The following is a 23,018-nucleotide window of genomic DNA, read 5'->3' as shown; positions in this document are numbered from 1 at the left end:
ATTAAATGCTCCAATTCAAATACTTATGATTTAATCCAAAAATCCAAAAATGATCTAAGAATATATTCATCATTTTTGGCAGAGGTTTCCACCTTAACCAAAAATCATGAACTTTTTTTAGGGACATTTTGGGTTTATTGAAAAGATTTTAATCCATCCTAGTTGAGTTGATTTAATGCTAGGGTTTGAACATCCCCATTTCTAGTTTCTTTCAAATATTAAACATGATGCACACATGACTAGCTAGCCTAGAGCAAACCAGAACTAGGGATGTGACAATCTTCCACTGTATTGATATCATATGGCGAATTACATATTTGTTACTAGCTAACGCTGAAGAAATCTTTACGCAAAGAACATTCATTTTCACATTGCTTGCCATGCATCTAGGTCATTCTATTTATTACCATTGCTGAAAGTTGTACTTCTGCATGCCGATAGTTTCAATTGAATAGCTCTCCCTAGATTTTTCTATAGTTCACTCCATCCAGTAGTTTGATAGCTTTCTGATTATTTCAAGAAAAATGATCTGTCTTGCAGACTGAAAACAATCTCATCCAGTAGTTTGATATTTTGGTCATTATTCCAAACTAATTGATCCATGTACCAGACCGAAAACAATTGGATGCTGACGCAATCATGGCCTGAGATTATTAACGAGTGAGGACATGCATAGGGTTGCTTCCTGTACATCACTATTTTCTTTCTACAGGTACTATGTTGATTCTTCAGAGATCTCGTCTTCATGAGACTAGCGAAGGGGGTATACGTTAGGAAGAAAGGGAGATGAGGTGAGTTTCTGAAGTTCACCATCCAATCCAAATATCACAAAAGGTGAGCATTACTATTCAAAGGGATGACTAATTATTTAACCTCTTAATCTATTTTTACAGGAATTAACCAGATAGTATATGAGCTGAATAATTTTGAACTAGCTACTATTTCTAAATGGAGTGCCATGTTCAAATATAGGAAGTGAAGTTGTGGTGGGTTCTGAGCCATGCTTCAGGATCGGGGTGTACCGTATTATTTTTCTCCCGTTGCAACGCACGGGCTTTTTTGCTATAATCTCTCCCTAATAATAAAGCACGGATTGACTTTGTCGGGTTCACCGTCACAATGCGCTTTCTTCTCATGTTATAATACGCTTTTACGATTTGTATGGACAAAATTGTAATATAAACGAGGTGGTACTAATGTTGCCATCGGTATAGAAAACGACTCGAATCGCTACTTTGTGCTACATTGTCCCTCCTACTTCGTACGCCAGCCATACTGGGCCGATATGGTGATGGGCTTCTCCCAGGCTTCATTGGATTATGATCCAAAAAAAATAGCAGCTCCGTTAGAGGAAAAACAGAGGAGGGGGAGGGGCGGCGCTCATAGCGAGCTGCAGCTGGGGTCCATGGGAGGAGCTCGGGCTCCTCGGTGGCTGCCTGCTGCGTGGATTGGTTTGGGCGCACCGGGTCAAGGCCGGCTTCGGTGGGGCGCAGTGCGAGCTCTCTGCTCGGGCAGGAGGCGGCTGAGATGGGGCGCGGCGCTCCCCTCCTGCTGCGGTGCACGAGGGAAGGAGGAGGGGGTCGACAGAAAGGAGACGGGGAAGTGGAGGAAAGGGGGAAACCGAGGCGTCGGAGTTGGAGGCGGGGCAGAGAGCCAGCGGGCGGCAGAGGCACAATGGTCCGCCGGCTGCAGGCAAGACGGGATGCCCGCTGGAGGACGCGTGCGATTGTGTGTGAGGCGGCCTGCTACAGGGGCGTGCATGCGGCGCACGGGCAGGGTGGTTCGGCGAGGCATCGAGCAACATGATGGGCGTGGGCGGGGCACGCTGCCCGGGCGAGAGGAGGGGCAATAGGGAGGCGTGGAGGAGGCGGTCGTCGCTAGCGGCGGGGCCGCCCGCCGTCAACGCAGACGCAGCGGCCGTCCATGGCGGCTTAAGTAGATGTAGGAGGACGAAGAGGAGCTTGCGAGGGCCAGCGGCGCCAGCAGGTTCAAGCTCTCTGTAGCGGCGCCATGGCGGCATTTTTGCTAGTAATAATAAAGCACGGATTGACTCCGTGGGTTCACCGTCACAATACGCTTTTTTCCGTGATTTTACGCTTTCGGTTTGTATTTAAAACATATTCGAGGTGGTACTAAAACGTGCATCCGTCCGCCAGAAAATACGTTTCCTCCCTATGCTTGTACGTCCGGTTGGGCCTTGTGCTTCTGGCTGGGCCTTGGCGGAAAGAAGCACACGCAATATTTTGTCCATCCTGATTCCTTGCTAAAATATCTGCCTGTACATGAGTCACATCAATGGCTTCACATATTTAAAAGTGCCACCTCGGTCTTTCACATTCACCTACACCAGTTAATATACCTCTAGAAATCTAGCAATCACGTGGCACCTGCGACGTGGGAAAACAGCAAGAGAGCCGAGTATCTTGTTGTTAGAGTAGTAGATTCCGTCCTCGAGAAGCAGGCATTCATGAGGCGATGTGGGAAAACGAAGGGAACAAAAAGCACACATGCATGTACGGCCAAACAAAGATCGACGCATGGTCTCCTTGCGCACGACCATCAGCCACCCGGCCGGCACCACCACGAGCACGAGCCACGAGGTACTTCAGATGTCATATTGGCCGGCAGCAGCAGGCTCGGCGCAACCACCATGCTCGCTGTGGCGAAGGCCGCAACGCCGTACTCCCGGCCGGTGCCGCCTCGCATGGAGAGGCAGGGGATGCTCTCGATGGCCGGGAGCGTGCCAATCGCCGGTGGCCGGGCAGGACGAGGCACGGCGCCTCCGGCCTTAAACGTCGCGCAAGGTGCGGAAGGTCGCGGCCAAGGCCAGGCGGTGCTCAGGCGGCCGTGGACGGGCTAGCAATATCCATGGGGAGGCTAGCTAATAATTGCTTTAATTAAGCCGGTGGAAAGGGACGCGGCTTCAGTGGGGGAGAGAGAGAATCGATCAAGTGGCTAGATAATAATTAAATAAAAGAGGAGGACACCCATATACTTTGAGACATGTACGTGCATGATGATGCTATCCATACTTAAAATCCCCTTTATATTGATATTTTACTTTTTTGTGAGAAGGACCCCAGATAATATTGATATTAAAAATAAGCAGTGATACAACACAACCCAAGAAAAATATGAAATTACAAAGTGCACCATGGGGAACCAATCTAGCCACACCTCCAACGAGGGATGAGGGCGCGCCGCTGTCGCCATCTCCGCCGCTCCCTACCAGAGCCGGGGAAACCCTTAGTTGTGCGCACGGAATAAAGATGTCAGGAAATCACATCCTTGGTCCTGGAGGACCAGCACGCCTGGGATAAGCCAGATCGGAACTACGCCGCCACTTGCGTCGGTTTGTTGAACGATGATGATGAAGCGTCGCCACCCAGGAGAACCTGCAAATTCGGAGTCACCACGCTCCTACTAGAGCTCCATGCCCCCATGTTGAGGCCGGAGAAGCTCCATGCCCCCATGTTGAGGCCGGAGCACACGTCACCATGACGGCGGGGCCAAAGCAAAAAAAAAGTTCCACCTCGAGATTGGCACCGGCGCCGCACCAGCCTCGATTGGTTAGCTTACTACCAAATTCGCCGCCGACCGCCTCACAGCAACCCATCGGAATCGAATCCGAAGCAGATTTTCCACGCCGCCACCACCATAACCGTCAATGCAGAAACTGGTGAAAGAAGAAAACCTAGCCCTAACCTAACTACACGCCATCGACAAGACGGTGAGGTTCCCCCTTCTCCCGCCGCCGTCGGAGCGGCTGCCAGAGAGAGGAGGAACCCCTCGAGTCGCTGGCGGAGGACGGTGGTAGTCGGGTCACCTTCGGTCCCGCCTCTCTCGCAGGGGAGGGGAAACAAAACGAAAGAATATGAGTTTTATTATTATTTCTAATTCAACACTGCCCTTAGGGCGATTGACCTCTTTAGGTTGATATGTTTACTATTTTTTTTAAGTTTAAAACATTTTCTTGCTCTGGCATGGTTCATCCAACTCGACGACATTATTTTAGATTCTAAACATTCTCTTGCGCTAGCGCGGTTAAGCGACACATGTGCCGTGTGTTGGACGTGCTCACCGCCTTGAGATGATTGACCATGTTCGGTGACCACTACAACCATCATTGACGAGGACGGATAGGAGGATAAACAACAACACGAATAAGATGGGTCTTATAGGATACCGTGTTAAAATATAAGACATGGATCCGGGAGAGAGAGATTTGATCGATACATGTTTATTGGTTATGGGTATATGATGTTTTATTCTCCCGTTGCATCGCACATGCATTTTTGCTAGTCTTTCCTTAATAATAATAATAATTAATTAATTTAATATTAATAAAGCAATTATCGCTTCTGCCCGCCTGCTCACCGTCGTCGCGCTTTTGCTAAAAACCCCCCTGTGTTTTACAGTAATTGAACCCGCCGTCCTCCTAATAAGTCAATCGAACCGGTACAGGCGAGAGAAAAGGAAAAAAATAAATTCCTACGAGACCTTGCCTTCCATCTCCACCTCCAGTGTATCTCCACCTGCCGCGCCGCCACCCCTGCCACGCCGCCGCGCGCCGCCGCGCGGCGCCAACGCCCCTCCGACGTGCGCCTTCCCCACCCCTGCGGCTTTCCACCACTGGCAACACTCGATGCCGGTGCCGCACCTTACCCCAACCCCTCTCTCTCGCCACGACCCGACGCCGTCGTCCTCCACCATCAGCCCAGCCCCCGCGTTTCCTCTTCCAGCGATGCTACCCACGCTCCCTCCTCTCTAGGCCGACGTACAGTGCTCCGGCGACGGCAAAAGACAGTTCCAAACCGTCTGCTTCGCCTCTCAATCACAGGTGAGCCGATGGGAGCCGGTTCCTCTCCTCCCCGACACTCTTCTTCACCTGGCCAGAGCACCTGCTCCTCCTAGGCTGCAGTTTGATGGTCGTTGCCCAGGCTGCGTGCAGTTCAGTGCTGCTCTGCCCCAATCTACTTCAACCACCAGCTCGCGAGGTGCACGCCATGTGTTTGCTAAAAAGACTCAGTGCACTGCAGCACCATTTTTTCTTTGTTTCATGGTCATTTGTAGGTAGCTCATTCTTGCTAATTGTTATATCTTAGATTACTTTAGAACATTTATCCTGTGTGCTCTGCACTTCAGGTTGTTTGTACGATCAGTACACTAGAAGGAATTTTGTCCGTTCGATGTGTGTTGAGAAAAAAGTTTGAAGTGTGTCGAAAAACAGTTGGTTTATATTGTTGTAATGCGATTCACTAGAAGGAATTATGACAGTAGTTCAGCGAAAAAGGTTTACCAGGTTTGCTGCAGGGAAGAGATAGAAAGAGCGAAATAGAGAAGGCAGGGGCGTGATCTGTTGTAGGTATGAAGTGAAGTAATCCTTCCATTATTGTTGTTTGTTTTCGCAAGTCTGTTTTGCACAACTCGGTTTGCAGTGCGTGCAGTAACTGATCGATTACGTTTTGAGGGTTTTAGGTGTTGAATATGACCGGACCATTAAAATAAAAGTTGTATATCTTTTCAAGACATTTCGAACGAATATTTATTTGCAATTTTTTGTCAGATATTCTAGGAGATATTCCTATCTGAAGTTACTGTCTGTCTTTGTCAGACTGCAGTTTCAGGCATGAGTAACTATTTTGCGCGGCGTTTTAAAGTAACTTCAAGGCTGAATCTGTCCATGGGTCTATGGATGTATTTTAAGTATTTGGTTTGAAATTTCCAAGGATAATTTATTCTGAAATTTTCGCTGAGTATAGTGAAAGATACAACCTTCTGAATGCTGTTGTCCATTGCGAGTTCTGTTCTGAACTTCTGACCGTTACTGTTTTCTGTATTGAGAGGTTATTTTCTGTATAGAGGAATTTTGCTATGGGACTGCACTTACTTGCCCCCTTGATTTTTCAGTGTACTAGGCAAAAAATATTGTACTGAATGATCTGCACTAATGTGCATCCCTGAAAGTAGATTGCAGTTAGAATTAGAAACCATTTTTTGGTTTGTTTCCTGAAATTAATAGCTGTTGCAAATTGTACAGGGTTCGTTGATCCCATTTCTTATAGTTTGTAATTGTATTCCTACAGTCTAACAAGACCGTCGCATGGATTGATTGGTTGGGAGGAGAACCGCAACAAGATATGCTGCTGAAAAATCAACATGGAGTTTGAGTCAGGTCGATGTAGTGCATTAACCTCGGCTGATCTATCTTGGGCCTCTCATTTTCCTTTGGTTCTGAATTCCACTGGTGGTAACTTCACTCGTAAATTTTTGCTGCTCAGGTCTTTGACTTTTTTTTTGCTGCTCAGGTCTTTGACTTTTTTTGCTGCAGAGATATTGGACTTGCTCGGGCTGAAAAAGATATCACCCAAGCTTATATTGAAGTGATGTATGAGGCTGATTTAGTTGATACTGCAGTTTGAAGATTGTACAAATAAATTGTATCTGAATAAACAATTTTTCCTGTACACTGGAATGTACTGAATTTTTCATGTAATAGCACACAATGCCGTAGTGAGCTGCCTGAATAAAACTTCAGGAGTTTGTGTACTGGGAGGGGAAGCGGGAACTCATTCAGATTATGTTTGATTTTCAAGGCTGTTTGGGAGGGAAACCAGGGGTGCCTGTACAGGATGGGTGGGGATTGGCGTTGGAAGAACCTGCTGAAGTATTGAGTGGGCTACCTGTAGTGGAAAACGCAGCGAGCGATTGAACCCCCACACTCGCAGCGTTGGACCGATCAATGAGTAATTATGTAGATTCTTGGTACACTTGCTGCACCTACTGTAGCGTGCAATGGATAACGACGATCCATTTGCAGGGAGGGGTGCACATTGTCGGTGGTCGCATGGACAACTCCGGCGATTGCCGCGGTGGTACCATGCAGAGAGGTGTGATGAAGATCGTAGACTGTATGAAGGAGGCGTACATAACTCGCTGACTCCTTTTTCTGGTGGCTGTTCAGGTTCGATCGGATCAGGGCCAGCAGATCGGCGGTGGCATCCCGCAGGATAACTTGACGGGTGTGGCCGTCATAACGACATCACGGTATCGTTGGCCAACCTGTTACATTATTAAAATCGGATATTATGTCCCACAATCTTTTGCTGTGTCCGATCTGCATGATGACAAACGGTGAATGATACCGTGACCAGGTGAGGACGAGCGCGTCAATGAATTTTCCTACCCAGGACTTTGTACTGTACTAATATTCAGAAAAATGTTTGTCTGTATCTCTTTCAGGTCCGTGCTAGCTATTTCTTTGAACGACATTCTGACAATATGTGCAAAAGGATTATGCCCATATGGACTAAATTTCTCTCTTTTGTAGGTTAAAAAAATGGTCTTCTGTGGGTTACAAACCAATGCTTGCTTGCTTGCGTACACTCTGGAGCTCCAGTTAAAGATGGAAAGCCATAATGTACTGTGATGAGTAACCATCAGTTGGTGAATCCATTATCTTATGAATACTACTGTATCTCTCTCATCTCTTATATTGAGTGAGCGAACAAAGTGTACAAATGAAGTCACGATGAGCTGAGCTGAGCAGCTGGCGATCAGATGATTTCTAGTCCTGCTTGCTATTTCTGATTTTGAAGCTATTCCTTCAAGACACATGATTACACTACATTACATGTTGAAGAACTGTGCAAATTGGAAGTTAGTACTAAAGCGAATTGCTCTTTTTGATCTGCAAAGAAATTTCAGTCATAATATGTGACATTGAAGTGGAAACACAAACTAGGACGTGTAAGATTTGTTTCTCCCGTTGCAACGCACGGGCCTTTTGCTAGTCTTTCCCTAATAATAAAGTACGGATTGACTCCTTGGGTTCACCGTCACAATACGCTTTCTTCTCATGTCATAATACGCTTTTACGATTTGTATCTACTGTTGTGCCCGATCACGCGACGGTTTTACAAAAAAGTCCCTTTGCTTTTCGGAAATAGAACCCGCAGTCCCTTCTTTAGTGAATCTGGGAAAACGCTTCGGTTTTACAAAAAAAACCTATGTTTGTTCGATATTCAGTTCGCGGTCCCTGATTCATCTTATCCAAAACTCCTCCCTTTCCAGCGACGGCAGCGATGGCTGAGCACGAGCAGGTGAGGTGCGGCGCCTTCGTCGGACGGCTACTGTCGGATATCGGGTTCCGGCAAAACCCTTGAGGTTCGAACACTGGGGTGCGCACGAAGATTTCCCCCTACCAAAACATGCCCTCAGCCTCGTCCGCGATCTCTAAGCTAGCTCGATGAACTCACAACATAAGAGACATAAGATTTATACAGGTTCAGACCACCGTTTTGGTGTAATACCCTACTCCTGTATGGTGGTGGTGGATTGCCTCTTGGGCTGATGATGAACAGTACAAGGGAAGAACAGCCTCCTGAGGAGAGGTGTTCTTGTGGTTGGTGGTTTGCTCGGGGGGGGGGGGGGGGGGGAGGGGGGGGATTCATCCGTCTCTGGATGAGATGAGATGAGATGAGATGCCCTCCTACTGTGGTGGCTAGCCCTATTTATAGAGGCCCTGGTCCTTTCCCCAAATATTGAGCGGGAAGGGATCCAACAACGGCCATTTTGAAAGGGACAGCTAGTACAAGCTATCCTGACTAAAGGTGGTCTTCGCCTGTCAAAGGCGCTGGTGGTGACGCCGTCTTGGGCTCCACGGTGACCTCCGTCCTGCCGTTCTGCTGGTCTTGGTCTTGTTGCACCGATATGGAAACCTTTGCCTGATGTCTCGGTACTCCGCGCCTGCGCTTGCCCCCTTAGAACCAAAGGGGAAACGAGGACACTGCGCGCGCTGGCGCCTGCCTGGCGCCCGCCTGCCTTGATCGTCATGGCTTGCGTCACGGGAACCTCGCGAGGTACCCCTCGCCTTGATCTCTCCGCCTCCCTCGCGAGCCTGCCTGGTGAGGCCGCTCCTGAGGAGGCCTTGTGTCGTCCGCCCCGCGAGGCTTGGCCCCTCGCGAGGGTCTTGAGTGTTGGTTGACGAAGACGGGTCGTACTGGGCCACTGGTGGAGCCACGCCACGGGCCGCAGGCAGGCAAGTCTGGGGACCCCCGTTCCCAGAACGCCGATAGTAGCCCCCGGGCCCAAGGCGCGCTCGGACTTGGCTTAGCGGCAAAGCCAAAGGGCAAGTGCGGAGTGCCGCGGGCCCCAACAGCCTGCGGCCTTGGTCGACACGTGGCGACTGATTGGACATGGGCGTCTCCGCTTTCCCACGCTGTCTCGACAACTGCCCGACTTGACGAGTCCCTGCTGCATGCAAAAAGGGGGTTATCATTACCTGCGATCGTGGAGGCCGACGGTTGGCCTCCCTTGGGCTATAAATGAGGGGGCGAGAGCCCCCGTCGCCCATCTCTCCTTGCTCCGCTTGCTTCTTCTTCCCTGCTCCACCTCCAGCCTTGGCATCAATGGTGCCGATCCGTAGGTTCTCCGCCGTAGAGAAGGGGAAGGCTGCCCCGGAGGGGGCAGTCAAGAGATCGACGCGGCAGGGCCGGGCCTGCCGTCCGCTCGCCCAACGGCTCCTCCGGTAGCAGCAGCGACGCTTGGGAGTCCAGCGGTTCTCCTGAACTCTTCGAGACTCCGGAGACGAGCGACGACAGCTACGCGCCCCCGAGCTCTCGCCGCGCTAGGGGCAAGGCGGCAGCATCGGGCCGTCGCCACCGCTGATCTGGATGGGGTTGGCGCCGACCTCCCATGGCCCACTGTTGATGATGGCATCAGCCACGAAGGCGCGTGTAGCTAGGGCTCCTCGAAGTTCTTTTCCTTTTGTTCCCTGCGAGGAATCAAGAAACACCCCGCGGGGGCGTGTAAAGGGTGTGCGATGTCTTTTATTGATGTTATCCTTATCATGAAATCGTGCGAGTGCTTGTCCTGTCCCGGCTTGGTTCCCCCTTTCTAACCTCGCGATGACTTGGTGCTCTACGCTGACAGGTCCCGGTCGCCAGGCAGGCTGCAGCCGTCGCTGGTATGCCAGGTCACGATGCCATGGTCAAGGCCAGGAGGTGAGCGGCCCGAGGTCCAGTAAGAGCCCCTGAGGCGCGATGCTCAGGAGGTCCCCTTTAGCGCGCAAGCAGCCGCCGAGAGGTGAGAAAGGAAGGCAACGTTGCCGTCACAGGGCCGCATCAAGTGAGAGATTCCGCGTTGCAACGATTAGCTGTTCCAGGCGTGAAACTTATCTCGGCAATCTGGAGTCATTCCCTTGCGTTGCGCCAGACTTGTGCGTCGGCAGCCGTGATGCAGCTAGATTAGGCCCTCGCGAGCCTCCCCCTTCTTCCCCGCATTCTCCTTCGTGCTCTACGTCCTAAGGTCCCGGCCCTCGAGCGAGCTCAGCCGCCGCTGGTATGCCAGGTCGCGATGCCGTGGTCAAGGCCAGGGGGTGAGGGCTGGAGAGCCAGTAAGAGCTCCTGAGTCACGATGCTCAGGAGCCCCCCTTTTAACGTGCAAGCGGATCGTATGAAAAAGAGAGGGAGCTCATGGTGCCGCCCGCCGAAGTCCTTAGGAGGTTCCTGTAAATCTGCACGAGAAAAGCACGGGTTGCCATTATGATTGTCAGCCGGCCATCGGTTGCTCCGAGAGAGGGGTGAGGGCACTGAGGGCCTGGTGAGGTGAAGCGCGCGGGGCTGCCGTGGGCCAGAGCTCGACCGCTCAGATTTGTCGGCGTTGCAGGGACGGACCCATGCGCAAGCACCGTGCCAGTGCGAGCGGCTCCCATGGTAGATGGCAAACGAGCAAGCGATAACCATAGGTAGATTAGGCATGAAAGGCGAATCAGCTTAGGTAAATGCAGAATGGATACATGCCACTGGGTCAGACCCAAGCGGCTTGGGGATGATGCAGCCCGGGGGGCGCCCCCAGCAAGGTAAGCTAAAGACATAAGAAAAAGATACATGCCGCAGGGACGGACCCACGCGGCCTGGGGATGATGCATCCCTGAGGGCGCTCCCAGCTTGAAATGAACTTGGAAGATGTCACCTGGTTCCGTTGTAGAAGGGGTGTTGAGGTAGCTGAAGATGCGCGGTGAAGGACCGACCCTCACGAGCCACCGGGGCCCTGGCCTCGGGAGGCTCTGGGGATCCTGGTGGTTCCTTGAGGACCGTCTTCATCTCCGCTAGGACCGCGTGATGCCTGGCCTCCTGAGGCGCCAGAATGCTCCGCAGGTGACGCTGGTAGGTGACAGCTGCGTTCGGCAGGCCGAAAGGCATGCGAACGTAGCTGTGCGGCGGACCCTCGCAGCGTTCCACGCGCGAAGGCCAGAAGCGCTCCTGAGATGCGGCTCGGTTGAGCCCTGGGATGTCGACGCAGACGCGCAGCCCAGCATCCTCGCCTGGATGGGGAGCCACGCCAGGCAAGCGGCGGTCACCGCGCATGGCCCTCGCTTCCTGAAGCTCCTGAGTGGTCTTGGTGATGAACTCCTAAACGTTGGGCTTTCCCTGCCCCGTGCCTTCCTGAGGGAAACGTGTCGCGAAGCACCCCTCCAAGTGGTGCCCGAGCGCCTCCCTCGTGATGTTGGCGAGGTCTGAGGCCCTCCAGAAGAGAGCCCCCGAGCCCTGCCCGAGGAGGGCGCCGGGCGCGCGTTCCTATGCGATGGAAGAAGGCGCGCCAGGCACGGGCGCTGATCCTGACGCGGCACCACCCGGGATGCCAACCTCCTGAGGCCTTGTGCGGAGCGGTTGCTTCTTCTTTTTGGGGACGGCCTCAGGAGGGTTCTCACCCTTGCTGTCCGGGTCCTCGATTGCTGCAGCTTGGAAGGCACGCTCGAGGGAGCACACCGCATCTCTCTCTTCGCAGGGGACCGTGATGATTCCGCCGCTTCCTGGCATCTTGAGGACGTTGTAGCCGTGGTGGGTCACTGCCATGAACTTGGCCAGGGCTGGATACCCGAGGATGGCATTGTACGGCAGGTGGATGTGGGCGACGTCGAAGTCGATGATCTCGGTGCGGTAGTTGTCACGCTTTCCGAAGATGACAGGGAGGCAGACCTGCCCTATCGGGGTGGTGGAACCGTCAGTAACTCCTGAGAAAGGCTTGGTAGGCTGAAGTTGATCATATGGCACTTGAAGGTTGTCGAACATCTCTACGGACAGGACGTTAAGCCCTGCGCCGCCATCGATGAGGGTCCTGGTGACTTGCACGTTGCTAATGACTGGTGAGCAGAGCATCGGGAGAGCGCCAGCAGTAGCCGCACACTTGAGTTGATCTGCCGAGCTGAAGGTGATGGCGCACTTGGACCACCTGAGCGGGCGTGTAGCCTCTGAAAGATCGTGGATGTCGCCTAGAGGGGGGGTGAATAGGTGCTTTAAAATAATTACGGTTTAGGCTTGAACAAATGCGGAATAAACCTAGCGGTTAATTTGACAAGCACAAAACCTACAACAACTAGGCTCACCTATGTGCACCAACAACTTATGCTAAGCAAGATAAACAACTAAGTGATAGCAAGATATATGACAAGAAACAATATGGCTATCACAAAGTAAAATGCATAAGTAAAGGGTTCGGGTAAGAGATAACCGAGGCACGCGGAGACGACGATGTATCCCAAGTTCACACCCTTGCGGATGCTAATCTCCGTTTGGAGCGGTGTGGGGGCACAATGCTTCCAAGAAGCCACTAGGGCCACCGTAATCTCCTCACGCCCTCGCACAATGCAAGATGCCGTGATTCCACTAAGGGACCCTTGAGGGCGGTCACCGAACCCGTACAAATGGCAACCCTTGGGGCGGTCACCGAACCCGTACACTTTGGCAACCCTTGGGGGCGGTCACCGGTACCTGTCAAATTGCTCGGGGCGATCTCCACAACCTAATTGGAGACCCCGACGCTTGCCCGGAGCTTTACACCACAATGATTGAGCTCCGAACACCACCAACCGTCTAGGGCGCCCAAGCACCCAAGAGGAACAAGCTCAAGGGCACCAAGCACCCAAGAGTAATAAGCTTCTCAACTTGTAACTTCCACGTATCACCGTGGAGAACTCAAACCGATGCACCAAATGCAATGGCAAGGGCACACGGAGTGCCCAAGTCCTTCTCTCTCAAATCCCACCGAAGCAACTAATGCTAGGGAGGAAAAAGAGAGGAAGAACAAGAGGAGAACACCAAGAACTCCAAGATCTAGATCCAAGGGGTTCCCCTCACAAAGAGGAGAAAGTGATTGGTGAAAATGTGGATTTAGACCTCCTCTCTCTTTTCCCTCAAAAACTAGTAAGAATCCATGGAGGGATTGAGAGTTAGCAAGCTCGAAGAAGGTCAACAATGGGGGAAGAACACAAGCTCAAAAGATAAGGTTCATTGGGGAAGAAGACCTCCTTATATAGTACTACCCCCACTTCAGCCCTGCAGAGAGCGGTACTACCGCTTGCCCCTATAAGCGGTACTACCGCTCCCCCTCGCGGTACTGCCGCTGGGCCCAAAGCGGTACTACCGCGGTGGTCAGGGCGGTACTACAGCATACGAGCGGTACTACGGCCCCACTGCCGCGGCTAGTACCGTAAAACCCGACACGAAAAAAAACCATCGAATCGAGGCGGTACTAGCACGAGACCGCAGCGGTACTACGGCTGGGGGCTACCAGCGGTACTACCGCTCTGGAGCGGTACTACCGCTCTTGAGCGGTACTACCGCTTGTAGCACCCAAGCGGTACTACCGCTCCAGCCCGCGGTACTACCGCTGGGACCAAAACAGCCATAACTTCTGCATATGAGCTCCGAATTGAGCAAACTCAAGCTTGTTGGATAGAGGAAGACGAGTAGCATCAAAACAGCAGATGTGAAACCTCTAACCGAGAAGAACCGGCATAACCTCCAACATCGAAAACATCATAGAAGATGTGAGTGAACTCCGTTTTCGATGAACTCGAGCTTGTCATCAAGATGACCATAAGCTCCAAAACTCACAAAGAGAAGAACCAAACAAGAACCAAGAAAGATGATGCAAGGATGCAATGGTTTGAGCTCTCTACAAATGATACGATCAAGCTACTCATCGAGAGCCCCCCCTTGATAGTACGGCAATCGATCCTATAACCCGGTCTCCCAACTACCATCATGAGACCGGTAAAATAGAAAACCTATCAAGGGCAAACCTTTGCCTTGCACATGGTCCACTTGAGCTAGATGATGACGATCTTGACTCCCTCAAGTTGGACCACCTTTCTTGGTTGCGTTGGCTCGATGAAGACTAGTTGATTGCTCCCCCATACTCCACTATGGGTGAGCCACTCTTCCGCACATCTTCACAAGTCCATTGTCACCACAATGGACGGCAAGCTTCAAGCATTTGATCTCTTCATGATGCTTCACTTGAACTTGCACACCGCAACATCTTCACAAGTCCATTGTCACCACAATGGACGGCAAGCATCAAGCATTTGATCTCTTCATGATGCTTCACTTGAACTTGTACACCGCAACCTAACCCCACAAAGAACTCTCACGAAGATCATGGGTTAGTACACAAAGCGTAATTTACAATGCTTACCACACCGTGGGATCGCTTGATCCCTCTCGGTACATCTTCTACGCTTTGTGAGTTGATCAAGTTGATTCACTCTCGACTTAGTCTTGATCAACCATGAATCTTTTCAACCCTCTTCATTTGGATGATGTCTTGAAGATATACATGAATGATCACACAATCTTCTTCTCCAAGACATGCTTGCAATAAGCTCAACTCTCACATGACCAATCTTTGGATAATTCCTTAATAACACCTTGGTCACCACATAAACTCCTTTAAACCAACACATGAACTTCAAGAAATGCCTATGGACAAATCCTTCAAATATAACTCAAGGCAACTATTAGTCCATAGAGATTGTCATCAATTACCAAAACCAAACATGGGGGCACCGCTTGTTCTTTCAACTCGAGCCTGGGGAAGGCTGCATTCACCTCGCGAGCAAACTGCTTGAAGATACGCTGAGAAGCTGGGGCTTGAGCTCCGCCCAAGATGCAAGCGATAGCACGCGGCTCCTGGAAGCCCCCAGCCCCCTCGTCCCGATGATGGTCGTCATTCCTTCTTGGCGGCGGCGGCAGCGGAGGAGGACCTGCGTTACCTTGCGGGCGGTCCTCGTGAGGCTGATCCCTCCAGGCGCCCTCGCGAGGCTGGTCCCTCCAGGCGCCCTCGCGAGGCTGGTCCTGCCAGCGGCCCTCACGAGGTCGGTCACGCCACTCCTGACGAGGGCCACGGTCGTCACATCGTCCTCCGCCACGTCCTCCTCCTCGGCCGTAGCCCCGGTCGTTGCGCTCGGGGCGTCGACCGAAGCGTCCCTCTCGAACGGCCCTGAGCTCCTGGCATTCGTTGGTGTTGTGGGTGTGGAGGTTGTGGTAGGCGCAGAACGGCCGACTGCCCTTGGACGACTCCGGCTGGTCCCTGCTGCGCTTCATGTCTGGCTCCGCCGCGAGCACGGCCGCTCCCTTGCGCTTCACGTCCTTGGACTTGGTCTTCTTTTCTTCCGGGTCAGCAGCCGGAAGCTCGAGGAGGGAGAGGCGTCCTTCCTCAGCCCTTGCGTACTTGGTCGCTAGGTTGAACAGCTCCAGGGAAGTGCACAACTCCTCGTGGATGGCGAGCTCCTCCTTCATCTTGATGTCACGGACGCCATCAGAGAACACTGAGATGATGGCCTCGTCCGTCACCTTGGGGATCTTGAGGCGGACACTGTTGAAGCGCTGGATGTATTTCTGCAGGGTCTCCCCAAGCTGTTGCTTGATGCGGCGCAGGTCACCCGCGTCCAGGGGGCGGTCGTGAGTGCCCTGGAAGTTGGCGATGAAGCGGCTGCGCATCTCGTCTCAGGAGGAGATCGAGCCGGGAGGCATGTTCAGGAGCCACGAGCGGGCACCGTCCTTGAGCGTCATGGGAAACCAATCCGCCATGACTTTCTCGTCGCCGTTGGCCGCCTCGATGCTCAGCTCGTAGAGCTGCAAGAACTCCGCGGGGTCGGGGTGCCGTCATAGCGTGGAGGCAGGTTCGGCTTGAACTTGCCGGGCCAAGCGACGCTACGCAGCTCGGGGGTGAAGGCGCGGCAGCCTGCTATGGTCACCGGGGCCCTTTGTTGACGCGAAGCTTGCTCTTGGCGGTACCCGTGCACCGCCGCCATAGGCAGCACGCGGTCTTGTCGCGCCGGTGCAGGGAGCACGGGGGCGCCTTCTTGAGGCCGAGGGACTTCTTGACAGCTTCCTCCTTCTTGTCGCGCGGGCGCTGGACGCGGTGGGTCACGCCCAGGGGCCGCGCGCCTTGGCTCCAGGGCGCCGTCTTGGGGCAGAGGTGGTGGAGGCGCTCCTTGAGCCACGTCGCCCGTACCTGGCGGAGGGCGAGGCAACGAAAGGGACGACACGAGAGAGCCCCCTGCAGCGCTGACGAGCTCGGCGATGCGGTCCAGCCAATCCTCGTAGAGGTCGTCGACGGGGCGGTAACGCAGGAGCTCGCGTGCCATGAGCAGCGCGGCCTGCGCGTCCGCGGGCGCGCGACGAGCATGGGACGACGAGCCAGCTGGGGTCAGCGACAGAGTGGCGATACGGCCGTCCCGCCGCACCAAGGGGTGCAGCGAGGATGCTTGCTGCTCGTTCCCGGCCGGGCCAGTGGCGGCGTTGGCGGCAGGCGACGGAGAACGACGGGGAGGTCCGCCGACAGGAGCCGTCTGGGCGTCGCGTGCGGCGAGAGTGGCCCGGCGCTCAACGCGGGCTCGGCGAGCGTCCGACATGGATGCGACGAAACGACGGGACGCGGATCAGCGGAAGGAAGATTCCGGCGCACCCCTACCTGGCGCGCCAAATGTCGCATATCGGGTTCCGGCAAAACCCTTGAGGTTCGAACACTGGGATGCGCACAAAGATTTCCACCTACCAAAACACGCCCTCAGCCTCACCGCGATCTCTAAGCTAGCTCGATGAACTCACAACACAAGAGAGACATGATTTATACAGGTTTGGACCACCGTTGTGGTGTAATACCCTACTCCTGTGTGGTGGTGGTGGATTGCCTTTTGGGCTGATGACGAACAATACAAGGGAAGAACAGCCTCCTGAGGAGAGGTGTTCTTGTGGTTGGTGGTTTGCTCGGGGGGGGGGGGGGGGATTCATCCGTCTCTGGATGAGATGAGATGAGATCAGATGAGATGCCCTCCTACTGTGGTGGCTAGCCCTATTTATAGAGGCCCTGGTCCTCTCCCCAAATATTTAGCGGGAAGGGATTCAACAACGGCCATTTTGAAAGGAGACAGCTAGTACAAGCTATCCTGACTAAAGGTGGTCTTCGCCTGTCAAAGGCGCTGGTGGTGACGCCGTCTTGGGCTCCACGGTGACCTCCATCCTGCCGTCCTGCTGGTCTTGGTCTTATTGCACCGATATGGAAACCTTTGTTTGATGCCTCGGTACTCCGCGTTTGCGCTTGCCCCTTAGCACCAAAGGGGAAACGAGGACACTGCTCGCGCGGGCGCCCGCCTGGCGCCCGTCTGCCTTGATCGTCATGGCTTGCGTCACGGGAACCTCGCGAGGTACCCCTCGCCTTGATCTCTCCGTCTCCCTCGCGAGCCTGCCTGGTGAGGCCGCTTCTGAGGAGGCCTTGTGTCGTCCGCCCCGCGAGGCTTGACCCCTCGCGAGGGTCTTGAGTGTTGGTTGACGAAGACGGGCCGTACTGGGCCACTGGTAGAGCCACGCTGCGGGCTACAGGCAGGCAAGTCTGAGGACCCCGTTCCCGGAACGCCGACAGCTACAGCCGCGGCGGAGGAGAAGGCGGACGCCATAGGCGCGGCTACAAAGGAGGCGAAGGAGAAGGCGGACGCCGTGGGCTTGCTGCGCCGCTACAGCCGAGGCAGAGGAGAAGGCGGACGTCGTGGGCTTTGCTGTGCTCGTGGGCGTTCATGGAGGATGGTACGCCGGCCGCCACCGTCGGCTGTGCTGCCGCCAGTACTCTCTGGCCTCCTCCATGGTATCCTTCTCAACCTCCACTGCTCATGTCGTGATTTGGATGGAAAATTGGAGGTCAGCCGTGTCCTTCTCCAACACAAATTGATGTAGTGCCCGCCCCGGATTTGATTGGCTGCTATAAGAAGCAAGGGTCCTTGGCCGGAATCTCCATAAGGTTTTGCCCTTCGACCATAATCTGCATCATCCCGTTGAAATTGCAATTTTTGACCAAACATTCAATGTCGTCGCCAAGTTCTCCGGAGAAAGAAGTGCCGAGTTCGCCGGAGGAACAAGAACGCCCGTCGATCCGTGCAGTGTCTCCTATGGCAGCTACGCGAGAGGTATGTATCCCCTCGAAGCTACGCCACGGCGCCGTGCAGCCTGAAGTTCGTCAGGCCTTGACCTGACCGTCACTGACGCCATCTTGCTGCCGCTGTTGCTGGAGGTGAGCTGAATAGCAAGCTTTGGTTGCCTCTTTGCTTCCGCTTCACTGCTCTTCGACTCTCCATAATTGTAAAACACCTAATACGATACTTCAGCACTTGATACTGGTGTCATGGTCTTCTTCCCTTACTGTTGCGAGACTTGGTTTTAGTTAGTAATCTTGAGATCAACGTGTACTCATGGATTGCTTAGATGGAGGACCACTGTTGGTTTTGTACTTAGATGCGATTGTGAATCATGCACGGTTCAATTCAGATTCATGTGGTATTTTTCCTAAATTTGTGCGTGCCTGAACATTATTACTCTTAAACTATGAATAATGGTTTTTGCAACTGTAGGAGAATTTCTTTGCCGCATCACAAGAAAAACAGTTTGAAACAGAGAACTGTACTAAACCTTCTAATTATTGTACGAACTTGCTTCACTTAATTTGAACTGCATACATAGGCTACTTTGCTCATGCATGCATCGATACTATTGTGTATAAATCATGCTTATGTATCTCAGTATTTGTGTGTCTAAGATGACGATCTCAAAGACCATATTTTTTCATGCTTTTATGATGTTAAAATGTTTTCGACTCCCCTGCTGTAGTTATTATTTCTGTCCCCTTGCTCGATTATGTTTTTTCTTTAGTTAACAATTAGCTTTGAAGAATATAGATATGCTAGCTGCACCTAGGTTATGATTTTTCTTCAGTTAAGAATTAGCTTTGCAGAATAGATATGCTAACTGCACCTAGCAAAACAGGATTAGGATGTGTAAACAGGATTAGAAATATCTAGAATTGAAGGACTTCAGTTGGTGTTTGTTAGCTAGATGGAATTAGATTTGTGGAGATATCAGTTTATGGGTGGCTATTTGATTGGTGAATTCACCTGCTATATGAGCACTATTTTTAATAAATAGTGTGTAGCTAGAGAAGTATATGCACATGTTTGATGATAAATGATTCATAGAAAGAATTGTGTAAAAAAATTGCTATTCTTAATTTCTTGAGAACTAGCGTATATTTTTTTCCACTACATTGGCCTTCATATTTTTCTTGAATTTGCTTTCTGCACCAATGTTTTCAGTGCCGTCCTTCTTACGCGATGCTGCTGCATGCCAGGATTCGCAGTGGCATGGCCGCAACTAGCGAGGACACGAGCTCACGGGGATTGTTGCCGCTTCGGAGGACATGGGAGCTGCCATAGCCAGCGAGTACGTGAGCGCACATAGTCAGCATTGCTTTAGAGGATGCGAGAGCCATCTCAGCTTGAGAGGATGCGCATACCATCTACAGGTATATAGCAGTAACATCTCTCCCTAACTCCACTCCGATATGTAGCATTTTTTTCTCTCCTATTGTGAGACTGCAGTGTGTGCAACAAGTGTTCTTCTAAATGTCTGAGCATAAAGACTGCTCATGGGTGATGCTTCTGTGACCAAACCTCTATGTATGTCCTTTGCGGCCTTTCCTATAAATAAGTATATGTCCTTGCCATAGTAATTGTGTACTTCTCTATTAGAAAATCAGAAGATAGTTTCAGTGTTGTTGTTCTCAATCATGTTACCCTTAAGTGCAAGACATCAATGTGCTCTTAAGAGAAAGGGAATTTTTGGCAGGAAAGGTACGCAATTCGAAGCAAGCTCATGCAGGTACATTTTCTTTTGGTTTAGTTAATGAATGCTTTGGTATAGGTCTAATCTCTCCTTCCTGGAGATGATTCTGTCTTATTTCTTTTGTGGGGACTTACTTTGGTTTCTTTAATTAGGATACCTTCACCTGGTATTTTTTGTTTTTATTATTGAATATAGATTAGTTGCGTTGTTTTGACTCACCTAAGCTAGCCGTATAGTTAGAAATTCAGCGTGCACACAAGGCGATCTGGTTGAGTTTTACTAGGTAACTGTATCATTGTTGTCTGCATGCTAAAAAGGTTATGGGTATGTACGGAAACTAAATGATGCTCTTTTCATCTGCTGTCGTTGTTTCCACTAGCTGATGCTTTGTTCATCTGTTGTCGTTGTTTCCTCCCTGTGAAGCCCTCCCAAACGTCATCTCCTTCCCTTCCCTTGCTGCTCGCTGAAATTGCTCCTGCTGCTACGTTTGCATGGTAAGGTGTCTCCATCTCTACATATAATAAATTCAGTATCGGACTACATGTTGTTTATGTTGTTTGTACAAGGTCCAAGACCTGGCCGATGTACAGTTTTGACATATATCGATCTGAATATGTATGTCTTTATTTGGGATATATGTATGTCAGTAACTCAGTATACAAATATTGTTTGACACCATCTTTTAACTGATTCAGGTGTTCATTCAATCTGAATTGTGTTGTTTTATTTAGCCTATGCCAGCCTATGATTTCCTGTGCTGCAAACTGTAAATAATTATCCTTAACTGATGTCTTTGATCCTGCAGTTCGGTAATGCACTTGGGATCAATTTTTTTCTAATAATTATTGAAATTATGTCTAACTTGGATATGCTTCTTACAGCTGGGTAATAAATTAATGCAACTGAATTCATTTATAGATTAACATTGTTATAGCTTACCTATTTAGTGCGTACTCCGACAACTGAGATCGGGATCCCTTTTTTGTAACTGATAATCACTTTGGAAAATAAGTGGGGATATTGTCACTTAAAAAATACCAAATTTGTGGAGCTTGACCGATCAGGACCAATTCTTTCATTGTACTAAGCCTACCAAATTTATGGGAAACAGCTTGCTTCGCTACAGAGCAATACTTCGTGTACATGATCTCTAGATGCTTGAGTTTCTCCCTTTCAGTTTCACTGGATGTTGCACTGTATGGTTTAGAACTTCATATGTAGGTTTGGTCTGCATCATGCCGAGAATTGGTATAATTTTTTGTTAATTTGCTAGGCTCTTTGCAGCAGTAGATTCTAGCTGATATACATATGTCATGCTTGCTTGCTGTTTAACATGAATACTTTTTGGTGTGCTTCTTAGATCATAGTACTTTGTGTCTAATTATATAAACTAGTAGAACGCCCGTGCGTTGCTACAGGTTGTAACGCAAATAAATAAATCAAACAAATGATAAAGATCGTCTTTAAGGTCGAAGTTTATTTCTCCCCCACATGTCTGGGTGTCTTCGGATTTCAAACGAGCGCCCAACACCCTCTCCGAAATCCAATTGTATGGACAGTCCGGGCTCCACCAAATTGAGCAAATATGTGAGGGAGAAATATAGTTTTCCGGATTATCCATCATTTATCTTGCTCGGTCCTACAAAAACACCCCACGTCGCATTCCTCCCTTTTTTCTGTCAGAACCTCTCTCCTTCCTGTTCGATTTCCCGTCGTGGCTGGAAATTTCGTACTGGATCTTTATCCATTAAAATCGGATGATGTCCACTTTTTAATCTCACTCTTTGTATGTCTACACCACCGTGCGAACGAACGGTGCATGCAAAAGATATGCTAAATGACTGATGTGTTGTGTTACCCGGAATCAGCTGAGGCCTTGTTCGGTTGATGGAGATTCAATCCCCTAGTGGATTCAATCCACGCAGGGGTTTGGTGACAGCCACCCCGTCACCCAATCCTCATTATTTCCTTTCCTTCTAATCCCCGTCACTTTAGATTCATTCGGTTAATCCCCAAAATCCCTAATCCTACAAATTCATAGTGTGAGAGGGGAAGGAAGATGAGGGGATGGTAGGGGCGTTGGATCTTACCGGCGAGATGGTCGCCATACGGAGAGGTGAGGGCCGCCGCCGCCGCCTCGAGGTTACCGCCGCGCCACCACTGCTGCCATCGAATCGCGGGAGAGACAGGGGTCGATTGAAGGACTCCGTTTTTTGTCTGTCGTTCGTCGGGCAGGGTTTGGTTTCCACGGGATGGGAGGAGAGGGTTTTTTCCCGGTGAAAACCCAGTGGTTTCGGAGGGAATAGGCCGGGGTTCGACCTCCGCCGGGTTTAACCGAACACACCTATATGACTGACCGGGATCCAACCCCCGCAGGGGTGAAACCCACGTGGATCGGCGGGGGGGGGGGGGGGGGGGGGGGGTGTGAAGCAAAGCTGACCAGCTACTGGAGACTCTGCAGGAACAGACCACGGATTATGAATGTTAGTCCAGTTCATAACATCAGGGAGCGAGGAAAAGATTGAAGTCACGCAGAAAAAAAAAGAACAGGTCTAAGCATTAGCGTGCACGCAGATCGTTGTTCGTCCTCCTCTTGTGTTACGGAAGAGCAACAGTTCTTATTGGGATCATTACGCCTTGTCAATATTCTGAACCAGAGATAAGACAAATGTACATCTTTGATGGAGGAGGAGGAGGTCAGTATTACCTCTAGTACCAAAAAAAAATGGCAGGGCCCGTCTCTAGAAAGGCAAGCAGGGGCTGCCACCACGGTTGAGGCCAGGAGGCGGAGGTGTTTATGGTCCAAAAGTGAGAGCAAGGCTGGGCTGAGAACCACATGAACCAGCTAGTCCGTAGCAACAACCTTGCTCCAGTTTGAAGTAATGATTTCTACTTTGAAAGGTATTTGCAGGATACGAGATAGCATAAGACTATAAGAGTATATTGTCCTGCACAAAAACAAGGAACAGGGAACAAACGCTGACATAAAAGAGAACAAACTCAGAAGTTCAACAGTGATACTGCAGTGCAATTCCGTTTCAAAAGTACTGCGGTGTAATGCAA

The 23,018-nt window shown here is 51.1% G+C and overlaps 1 protein-coding gene and 1 long non-coding RNA gene across 4 annotated transcripts; one reads left to right on the top strand and one right to left on the bottom strand.

Moving 5' to 3' along the window:
- Positions 1 to 2,036: 2,036 nt before the first annotated feature.
- LOC109771391 (uncharacterized) lies at positions 2,037 to 8,407 on the top strand. 2 transcript variants are annotated; one of them, XR_006662950.2, is made up of 3 exons: positions 2,037 to 4,997; positions 6,087 to 7,242; positions 7,331 to 8,406. It is a non-coding gene; the product is annotated as an uncharacterized lncRNA (long non-coding RNA). The 2 variants fall into 2 exon arrangements; XR_012182348.1 differs by having other exon boundaries at positions 2,042 to 4,997; positions 6,087 to 6,890; positions 6,965 to 8,407.
- On the bottom strand, positions 6,100 to 22,326 carry LOC123493785 (uncharacterized). 2 transcript variants are annotated; one of them, XR_012182347.1, is made up of 2 exons: positions 22,046 to 22,326; positions 6,100 to 6,351 (listed from the first exon to the last, which is right to left on the bottom strand). XR_012182347.1 is itself a non-coding variant. In XM_073496863.1 (2 exons), the coding sequence occupies exon 2, from the start codon at positions 15,783 to 15,785 to the stop codon at positions 14,781 to 14,783; it is 1,005 nt and encodes a 334-aa protein (XP_073352964.1). In that variant the 5' UTR covers positions 15,786 to 21,982; positions 22,046 to 22,326; the 3' UTR covers positions 11,683 to 14,780. The 2 variants fall into 2 exon arrangements, 1 of the variants encoding a protein (XP_073352964.1); XM_073496863.1 differs by lacking the exon at positions 6,100 to 6,351 and adding an exon at positions 11,683 to 21,982.
- Between the last annotated feature and the right edge of the window lie 692 nt (positions 22,327 to 23,018).

Source organism: Aegilops tauschii, chromosome 4 (assembly GCF_002575655.3).
Source record: "Aegilops tauschii subsp. strangulata cultivar AL8/78 chromosome 4, Aet v6.0, whole genome shotgun sequence".
NCBI lineage: Eukaryota > Viridiplantae > Streptophyta > Magnoliopsida > Poales > Poaceae > Aegilops > Aegilops tauschii.
This window is presented reverse-complemented; position numbering and strand designations above follow the sequence as displayed.